A 10,444-nucleotide genomic window follows, 5' to 3' on the forward strand; every position below is an offset into this window, starting at 1 on the left:
TACTGTATGGATGGTAGCTACAGGACATGCTTTGAATTCATAAGATTTAACAATACAGTGTTAGGGACAGATCAGATGGCCAGAGACTTGAGACTTGACCTGAACTTGCCCCTCAAAGACTTGACTTGGACTCAAGCTCAAAGACTTGAGACTCGACTTGGACTTCCAAAAATCATATCCATTCGGCGTTTGGTGCAGAATAGCAGAAAAGTTGGAACAGGGGAAAAATGGGGGGAGTGTTTAGAGAGGAACTCCACATAGTTACATTTGTTTGCATTAACAGGCAAAAACAGGCTAAATGGTTTAGTCAGGGACATGTAGTAGTTATACATTAACTTCACCAGCAGCTCAGCAGGACTGTTCATTAATAACATCCAACACTGGAATCTCTTGGTTTGAGGGAGAAGTCACAGAGTCTGAGGCTGCAGAGGTGAGAAGCTATTTTACTACTACTAACGGCGTGTTGCTTGCAGGGTGCAAAATAACTTTTTGTCCACCAGCCAAATAGCTAGTGATTGTTCAAATTTTACCAGCCACTCAATAGACTACCATTGGTTTTTTTGGCTGGTGCATGAAGCAAATCTACCGGCCACTTGCATATTTTACCAGCATTTGGCTAGTGGATGGTGCTAATTTTGTACCCTGGCTGAATGGGTTTTCAGTTTTTGCAGACTTAGAATCTTTACTGTAACAACTGCTGATAAGAACGACTTTACTTGCATAGAAAGATTAAAAGCCACAATTTGTTTTCAAAGCTTTCATGCCCCACGTCACTTGACATTTAATCTCAAACTGAGTCTACAGTACATGTCATTCAGGTGCATCTATGGTTTTCCTGTATCCTGTGTATTGCATTTTGCAATGCTGCGTGGTTGTGCCCTACATTAGAATTCAAAGATGTGGTGATTATTTGCTAACAAATCACACAGACAAGACTTTCAGACCAGATGAATCACATATTACATTCTGGTACTGCAATGTTTGTTATGTTACATCTGTTGGCTTTTATTTTAGTGTAATAATTATAGTGTAATAATTATAATATTTTACATTTAATAACATGCTGTGCACACTGTAAAGACTTTGCAACACAACTTCATGCTTAGATAGAACAGGGCACTGATGCATGACAGCTCCATGTTCCATCTCTATAAGGACTTTGACTTGGTTAATTGGTACAAAACATTACTTAACAGTTCCAGGAAAAATAACCAACTGAGACACTGGACAAAGAGCAACATGTAGCAGATGGTCCAGATTTAGAAAAGACAAGGCATACTGTTTGGCAGAAGACTGAACATAAACACAGCAAACATTGATTAAAACTCAAATTTGTAGATGTAGAGTAGTTGCAAACATTTGAGAATGCTATGAGTCATTGGCAGGGCAAAAAAAAACATGAGCCTCATCAGGCATTTGCACAAGCAAAAACATTGATTTTCACCCCTGTAAGGTTTAAAACAGATGCACATAGTTCACGTTTGTCAAATGTTTGCCAAAGAGCCTATTGTCATACTTATAAACATGGAAAGGGAAGCAAGAAAAATATGAATTTGACAAAAACACAATGACTGAACACTTCTTCATCAATAATGTAATTACATTAATTTGTCACCTTTATTGAAAGTCCACTAATCAATTATTTTTATATTATCAATTAATCAACGTGAGATATAACCCAACTCTGCAGCTCTACCGGGCTTTTTATTCTCTTGTGTTCATTGGTTGGTTTCCAGCAGTGGGAGAAAGCTGTTTAAGTATACAGATTCTGCTATCAGCGTTGGAAAGTGCTATGGTCTCGGCCAAATCTCTTAAGGGGCTGATTTCAAAGATTCATTCTTTACTGCTGTACTACTTTTGTTAGGCTACTCTAGCTTTCTTTCTTCATGGAAACATGGATTACATTTTCAAGGTCACGGTTTGATTCTCGTTCGATTTTTTTTTTTTTTTTTAAGCACAGGTTGCTATGCCATTTTTAAACTAGACTTGTATGCAATATAATATCTGACCTTTGTTCGCAATGTACCACACTACATTGTCAAATTTAATTATTTACATTTACATTTATTAACAACATAATGTAACAATAACTTACTTTGTATATCTTCAGTCAATTGGAAACTTGACAATTTGTCAATATCGTAAAAAGGAAAAAAAAAGTTTGCCGACAATGCTGAGGGCAGACGCTTCACAGCAGGTGTCTTCCAGGCAGCGCTGCCTGGAAGGCACTAGGATTAGGCAATGGTTATGGTTAGGTGCCTTGATGACGCCGGTCTCAGCGCTGCCTTGAAGGCTTGGTTGGGGGCAAAAACACCACTGAGCCAGCAAAGCGATCTTAGCAGACAAGAGAGCAGACCTGCCAGTACGCTAACTTGTTGCTCTCTCTAATATAACCAATATAAGCTGCTCTGTTTAGGCTACAAAACGTACATGCATGCTGAAATTCAACCATGCGGTTTTGTCGGGTTTAAGCTATAAACAGAGGAAAACTCCGCTAGCTGCTAGGCTAATGTGCAATGGTAAACACAGAATATGGTACATGCACATAGCAGAGCTTGCAAACAGTGGCTTTTTTGTCAACGTGAACATGAACATTGTCAACATAACTCACTGGAAATCCAAAATAATTCAGTGAAAGAGGAGGGGGTTCTAGTTCTGTCGAGGAGGTTGACTTGCAGCACTTCAACACGTGTTTTTTCCCGCTTGACAAGACGTCCGGGCGTGACATGGGGGCGTGGCAGCATCGAAGATTCAATTTTTTTATTCGAAATTGCAACTTAATTTCGGTCAATTTTGTTTTAAAATCAAAACCCTTACACCCTTATATATTATACTTATTTCCACCTTATTCCTGGCCACATGATACCTTGAGTGAAATATAGGCATGTATTTTGTTTATTTCTTTAACTGAACTGGCATCTGCAAGACTCAGAAGTATGCCACAGGTGTCTTCCCTTGTCTTAGAGATTTATTGGAAATAAACCCAGCCTCTCACACCCTAAATGAGACTGGTGCAGTTTTTTAAGAGTGTATATTATATTAATTGTAAGGTTGCCAAAAACAACTCCAAATGAATGCTGATGTTGCTCCATGTGTGCTAGTTGTATAAATGGTCAATTGTTTGCCGACACATTAAAAACTTTTTAAGATGATAAGATGCAGAGTTCTACTGCAGCTTGAGCACTATGTGAATGCAAATATTTGTTGAGTAAAGTTCTGTTTCTCTTCTACAGTGATGGGGTCATATCCAGCCCTGGCGTTCGTCCTGCTGTTTTCAGCTACTCTGTCCTCCAGCTGTGATGGTGGAAAAATACTGGTTTACCCTATAGATGGGAGCCACTGGCTTAACATGAAAATCCTGGTGGAAGCTCTTCATTCTCAGGGCCATCAAATCACTGTAGTACGTTCCTCCACCAGCTGGTACGTTTCCGAATTCTCGCCCCATTACACTTCCATCACCATCACCCAGGAGCAGTCCCAAAACTTAGAGAGCCAAGACTTCATGACCTCTTTTTTGAAGAGGTCAATAGAGATCCGTCGGAATAAAGGCTCACTATGGGCGTTTCTGGACTTCTATAGCAACCTTTTCAACATGATGGGGGAGAACCAGATTGTTGTGGCAAAAATGGTTGTCAGCATCTTTGAGAATAAGACACTAACTAAGGAGCTGAAGGAAACTAGATATGATCTTTTTCTGACTGACCCTGCGTTTCCAGGCGGAGTACTGTTGGCACACTATCTCCAGCTTCCCTTGGTTTTCAATGTGCGCTGGCTTTTCAATGGAGAGGCCCACTTCGCCATCGCTCCTTCTCCTCTGTCCTATGTCCCTGAATTGTTCACTGACCACTCTGACAAGATGGACTTTTTCCAAAGAATCCATAATATAATCCGTCATGGCATGTTGGTTTACATGTACCACTATGTCTCAAATCCGCCTTACCAGGATGTGTGTGATCATTACTTTGGACCCGATGTCAGCGTCATGTCTCTAATCCAGGGAGCTGATCTATGGCTAATGCGGGTTGACTTTGCATTTGAGTTCCCTCGTCCAACCATGCCCAATGTCGTCTACATTGGAGGGTTCCAGGGTAAGCCTTCCAAGCCTCTTCCATCAGATTTAGAGGATTTTATGCAGAGTTCCGGTGAACACGGGGTGATCGTCATGACTCTGGGTACCCTGCTGAGCGACCTGGGCCCTGAAATATCGGAAATTGTCGCCTCATCATTTGCCAATCTCCCTCAGAAGGTCGTGTGGAGACACATTGGGAAAAGACCTATCACTCTGGGAAACAACACCATGCTGGTTGAATGGCTGCCTCAAAATGACATACTAGGTCACCCTAAAACCAAGGTTTTTGTCACGCATGGGGGTACTAATGGAATTTACGAGGCCATCTACCACGGTGTCCCAGTTCTGGGCATTCCTCTCATCTTTGACCAGTACGACAACATGGTACGTCTGAAGTCACGGGGTGTAGCTGAGATTGCTGAAGTGACAACCTTGGATGTTGAGTCTCTGACAAGTACCCTGAAGAATATTATAGACCCAGAAAAGCCATACAAACAGAATATGCTCAAATTGTCACGGCTTCATCATGACAAACCAATGAAACCCCTAGACAGTGCCATTTTCTGGATGGAGTTTGTCATGAGGCACAAGGGAGCAGCACATCTGCGCACTGAGTCATATAAGTTGCCATGGTACACCTATCACTGTCTCGATGTGATGGCAGTCTTTGTAGGACTTGGTTTGCTGATCATCGCATTAGTTTGGGTTTTCTGTAGATGTCTCATTGGATGTTTGATAAGGACCAAGAAGTCCGTATTCAAGTCCAAGAATGAATAGATAACCTCATAATGAAGCAACTGTTGAAACGAGTGAGGTCAGAATTAAATAGGATTTATTGCCAAGTAACACAAGGAATTTGCCTTGTGGTTGGTGCATACATAAACATATTAAAAGGAAATAAAGAATAAATGTAAAAACACAATAACCTAATCTCCCTATTCTCTCTGCTGAACTGTCTTTTTGCAACAACAAAAAAATGTGATTTTTCTTGCAGATTTTACATACTGTATGGTAATTAAACTGCATCATATAGTTTTACAATGTTATGTTGTTTCTTGCCCTTTCTCGTAATTATCATTAGTATGTATGTTGCAATAGGCCTTGCAGACATTTTGACTTTTCATGTTATCGGTCTCCTGGATTACTAATCAGTGGTATCTGCCCTTAAAAAAACATATTGGTCGATCCCTAAAGACAATATAATGAAGAGATTATTGATTATTATAAGTCTTACAGGGGGCACAATTGGAATTGTTATGGGAGCCATTTATTGAATTATTTTTCCACAGAATTACTTTTGCAATTCCTTTTTACAATTACTTGTGTTAAACTTCTCATCAACTTTCTAACATAATTTCCATGGAGGTAAACCATAGGGTTGAGAACACTGTGAATCTCTTCAGAAAATATCACACCTAACTCTTTCTCAGTTCCATGTGAACAGATTGAAAGAAACTTGGAGAGAGGTCAATGGGTGCATTCAGCATCAGGGTTTTAGTTTAAATGTATAAATAAATATAAATGTAATATAAAGAGCTGTTTAAAGTTTTGGGGGGCAAGTCCTGTCTCTGGTCTTAATAAACCTTTACAAGTCAAGGCAAATTTATTTATAGAGCACTTTCTCATACACAGAGGTCATTCAAAGTGCTTTACAGGCAGAAACAACAAAAATATACAATTGAGATACATGAAAAGACAGACATTTTATAAAGGCATAACATAGTTTAAAAGCAAATAAAGTAATTAAAAATACCATCAAACGAGACTAATTAAAAGCTCTGGAGAAGAGAACAGTCTTTAACTTAGATTTAAAAATGGTTATAGTTGGTGCTTGCCTTAGATCCAGCGAAAGCTGATTCCAGCAGTGGGCAACATAATGGCTGAAGGCCATTTCACCACTCTTGAAAAGAACTCTGGGCACAACCAACGGACCAGTACCTGCTGATCTGAGAGACCTACCAGGCTCATAGTCAATAAACATGTCGGCAATATATTTAGGAGCTAGACCATTGCAAGACTTAAAGGCAATAAGTAGTACTAAGTCAAGATGCAAGCCTGTGACTGATGATCTTGTCCATTAAAATGAAAAGTCTACTCATATTTATTTGTCTTATTGTCAACAATCCCATGAAAATACCAAAACAAATAAATAATTGATACTACAAACAAGTAAGGATGCAGCGGTTAACCGATTTCACTATTAATCACGCTTTAAAACATCACGGTTAAAGGTCCAATATGTAATATATTTACTGTAATAAATCCAAAAATGACCCCAATGCGTCATTAGATATTAAGGAAACATGCTAAGTTGAAATACTATCTTTTCTGACAACAATGCTAATGCCAGTATTTTCTCCTTTTGAAATTTCCGTTCTGTGATGGAATTTCTGTTTGTGTTTTAGCCTGAGTGTTGTTATCAATTGCCCAGTTTGTCAGCCTGGCCGGGTTGCCAGATAAAGCTGTAAAAACGTAAACCCAGCGCGCTACAGCTTTAACGTTAGTACAGCAATGAAAGCAGCAAACAAACGAACAGGATCAACGGAGATTGATTTTACCCGACAAAAAAAACGGCATGTTTCTAATAGTTGCGTGACCAGAGACGTAACAAACCCGTCTGGGTAAATATTGAAGATGTATTTGAAAGATGGAGACAGCTTAGAGCCCAAAAGGACGCAGAGTTGGCTAATTTCCTCCTGAACAGGTAAGCATTAGCTTCAGGCTAATTTATCACAGCTACTAGGGACGGGCATTTTATGTAATTTCAACATTTATGTAGCTACTCACATTGAATTACATAGCTAGAGTACCTGAGTGGGTTACTCGCAAATACAACTGAGACAGCCAGTGAAGTGATCCCGACTGGTCCTGGCTAACGCCACCATGCTAACCCTGCTAACCCTGCTAACGTTACCAGGACCAGGCAAGCAGCCACGGCTGTTTACAACGTGTAAGCGGCTATAGCCGACAACGGTGAGTTATTTGAAGCCAAGAGAGGGGGGCTGTAAATCGGAAAGAGAGGACCTTGAGTTTGCAGTGTGTTTAGCGATTGTTGCCGTAATTCTAAGCCAATAAAGTGTGTTCAGTCGGGTGGAAAAGGACGGCAAGGTAGTGGTTTTTTTAGCGCTTCCTATCGTAATTCTAAGCCGAGGAAGTGTGTCTGTCTGGCGTGTGGAGAGGATGGCGAGGTTGTGGGATTTTTAGCAGTTCCTACGGTAATTCTAAGCCGAAAAAGTGTGTCTGTCAGTTGGGTACAGAGCTCCACATGAGCACGGGCTTTTATGACTGTCAATATAGCCAGCATCTAACGTTAGCTACTCCGCTGTGCTGTGGAGTAATGTCTGGCTATGTGAGACAAGCATCTAGCAACATTGTTGTGGATGCTCTGGTATCAGCCTGGCAACCAACGTGAACTTCGAGTCTGGGGAGGAGGGGGCGGGGGAGATGACTCTCTCCAGTATTTTGAATTTGTACTGCAGTAACTATTTTAAACACTAGCTGTCAGTATTACATATTGCACCTTTAATTAATGGTTAAGGCTCCGCTACACAGTGTTAACTGACTGCAAGTTATGTGTAGTAGTGTGTGCTTATTAAACCTCCTTGACAACATAAACATTCATGCACACACGGCGCGTCCGGTCACCGCGAGTATTGACTGTCAGAGTGATGTACAACGGCTACCCACGGTGGGATAACTTACTGCTGCAATTTTTTAACGTCGCATAAAGTTGGCAAACACCGGCCTCGGAGCCCAGGACAGCTCCAACGGGGAATTCAACCCAAGTTGGTAAGCTTGCTAGCGACTTTGTTTAAACTTTGTTGTTAAGTGTGTGTTAGCTTATTAACGTATCCATTTTTTTGACAATGCATAAATTAAATAGTCAAAATGTGCTTATTAGTACTTTGTTGCTTTCAAGAAAAACTCAATTACAAAACTACGATTTAAAATTATTTATTTAACACTGAAATTTTTTTTTAACATTCCAGCAAACATCCCAAAAAGCACTATATAACTTACATACCTGCAAACTCAGAAGGGCGGGAAAAGGTGACCGAAATTACTTTAGAAACTGACAGAAGCATGTTTCCTGTTTTAAAGCTTTAATACCAACATAAAGAGGAGGCTGAAGTGTTTGGAACAACAACTAATGTATAGCAGGTGTGCCAGCTGACTGCTCAAGAACATCAGTTAACAGTGCAGACCAAGCTGACTGTTTGTAAGATGCACATTAACACATACACTACATGGCGAATAGTATTACCCATTTGTGATAGTTGAACAGTCTTCTTCTAAAAAGAATTTCGACAAGATTTTGGGACCTGATTGAAGAGACTAGTTCCCATTCATCCACAAGAGCATTAGTAATGTTCGGTGTTAAGCTCTGGCTCAGAGTTGGTGTTCCGGACAGTTTATAGATTTTACATATAGTTGAGGTCAGACCTCTGTGCAGGCCAGTCAAGTTCTTCCAAAACTGTGTCTTTATATGGTTTTGTGCACAGGGGCATTAAGCCTTCCCCAAACTGTATGCTGTAACATTAACTTTTCCATTAGCACAGTGCTTTGATCGGTTATTTCATTATTGTTATATATTGTGCATTGATTGTTTTACTTTTCATGAACTTGCTGCATGTTAAGACCAACTCCTCAGAAAGTTTTACAATGCCAGTAACATGTTTCAACTTCTTATATAATGTGAAATTATATAAATTATACGTTAAATTATATAGTTTGTTTAGTGCAACAAGTTTATTTTTCAACCGTGAAGTGTCCAGCTTGTTATATATCTTGCTAAAAAAAACGTATTTAGGGAATTCTTATAAAAAAATGTCAACATTTTAAGATGCAATGTACTGCTGTCCTACTTTGAGCAAACACTGCAAATGTTAGAAATACATTTTGCATTTGCCAATGATGACTGCACATTCTCTCTTTTTTATGTGTGTGTGTGTGTGTGTGTGTGTGTGTGTAGGAGAACACTGGTTGGGTTTGAGGAAGGTATTTCATATAGTAAACCAGAAAGATACTCGGTTCCAACTTCACATCGCTCTGGTGTCCCACGATGATGTCACCTCTTATGCATCATATGATGATTTCCACCTGGACAGTGAAACCCAGTTCTTCAGTATACACCTGGGCAGATATGCAGGCAGCGCAGGTGAGACTTAAAAATTACAAAAAGTAAGTGACAAATGTTGCTTTTTCTTTCCACACACTCAAAATAATGATCCATGCACTGTGTATATGTTCACACTCAACATGTGCACATCTGTATGCCGGTGTGCATTTGTGTGTGTGTTTTTGTACAGGTGATGCATTTCGCGGCTATGACCAGGATCAGAACCAGGACACGGCTCCATTCAGTGCCTCAGATGTGGACAACGACGGCTGTAATCCTTCCTGCTCCATCGACAACCGCACGGTGGAGAGCTGCAGCACTCAGCACAACCAGACAGGATGGTGGTTCAACCAGTGCGGCCTGGCAAACCTTAACGGCTCTCCCGAAGATGAAGAGCAGAACCAGGGACAGAGGACACACATCCTGTGGGACACCTGGAGACAGAATGGAGTCCCTCACATCATCAAATCTGTCACGATGAAGGTTAGGAGGATTGCAACCAATAATTGACAGAGAGGAGGAGGTTGAGGAGGAGAAGCAGAGGGAGAGGGGAAGAAAGCACATATTGTAAAAGTTGCACTGCATCTTTGTACAACCTGAAGTTTTAATAAAACAGGATGAAGGATGAAAGGACGTCTCATTTTCATTCTTTCACCTCATAGTAACCAATTACCTGTTCTGAAAATATTCCTTCAAGGTGATTTTGCGTTGACTTTTGAGAATAAATATACCTGGAATTATAATGCAAGTAACACAACAACACCAACGTAATCAGAAAAGTAGAAAACAATGTACACTAAATCAATTAACCATCTCTCTAACACAGTCTAAAATATTATTGTAAATTATTATAATAAATACTTTTTATATATAATACATATACACCAAAAGCTTCTGTCGTCTTCTTGAAGGAGTTGAGGAAAAACAAGACAAACAATAAAAATGAGTACAATTTTCTTTTAAGGCACAATTTATAAAATGTTGGTAAGTTGTAACTAATGGCTTTATTAATAGTTAATAAATAATTTACTAATGCTTTATTGATCAGGTATTAATAACAGCAACTTTTGGGTTGCCAAGTTATGTTTTATAAGCCACAAGTCTCCAGGTGAATGATTTATTACCCCTTAATAAAACCACAAGTTACAACTTACAAACCCTAAAAAGGGTGGCTTATTAGAAAGTGGTACCAAAAACTGTATATGTGTTTACGTAATTGTATATATTGGATATACCTGGAGGTTAGAAGTCAATTC

At 39.7% G+C, this 10,444-nt stretch overlaps 2 protein-coding genes across 2 annotated transcripts; both read left to right on the plus strand.

The window, feature by feature from the left end:
* The first annotated feature begins 325 nt into the window (after positions 1-325).
* On the plus strand, positions 326-5,092 carry LOC116043670 (UDP-glucuronosyltransferase 2B20-like). Its single transcript, XM_031290516.2, has 2 exons — positions 326-430; positions 3,234-5,092. The coding sequence occupies exon 2, from the start codon at positions 3,236-3,238 to the stop codon at positions 4,844-4,846; it is 1,611 nt and encodes a 536-aa protein (XP_031146376.1). The 5' UTR covers positions 326-430; positions 3,234-3,235; the 3' UTR covers positions 4,847-5,092.
* Positions 5,093-8,678: 3,586 nt separating this feature from the next.
* LOC118496421 (angiopoietin-related protein 5-like) lies at positions 8,679-9,818 on the plus strand. The gene is made up of 2 exons (XM_036008044.1): positions 8,679-9,227; positions 9,379-9,818. Exons 1-2 carry the CDS (start codon positions 8,981-8,983, stop codon positions 9,696-9,698), a joined length of 567 nt encoding a protein of 188 aa, XP_035863937.1. The 5' UTR covers positions 8,679-8,980; the 3' UTR covers positions 9,699-9,818.
* Positions 9,819-10,444: the final 626 nt, after the last annotated feature.

Source organism: Sander lucioperca, chromosome 12 (genome assembly GCF_008315115.2).
Source record: "Sander lucioperca isolate FBNREF2018 chromosome 12, SLUC_FBN_1.2, whole genome shotgun sequence".
In the NCBI taxonomy this organism is placed as follows: domain Eukaryota; kingdom Metazoa; phylum Chordata; class Actinopteri; order Perciformes; family Percidae; genus Sander; species Sander lucioperca.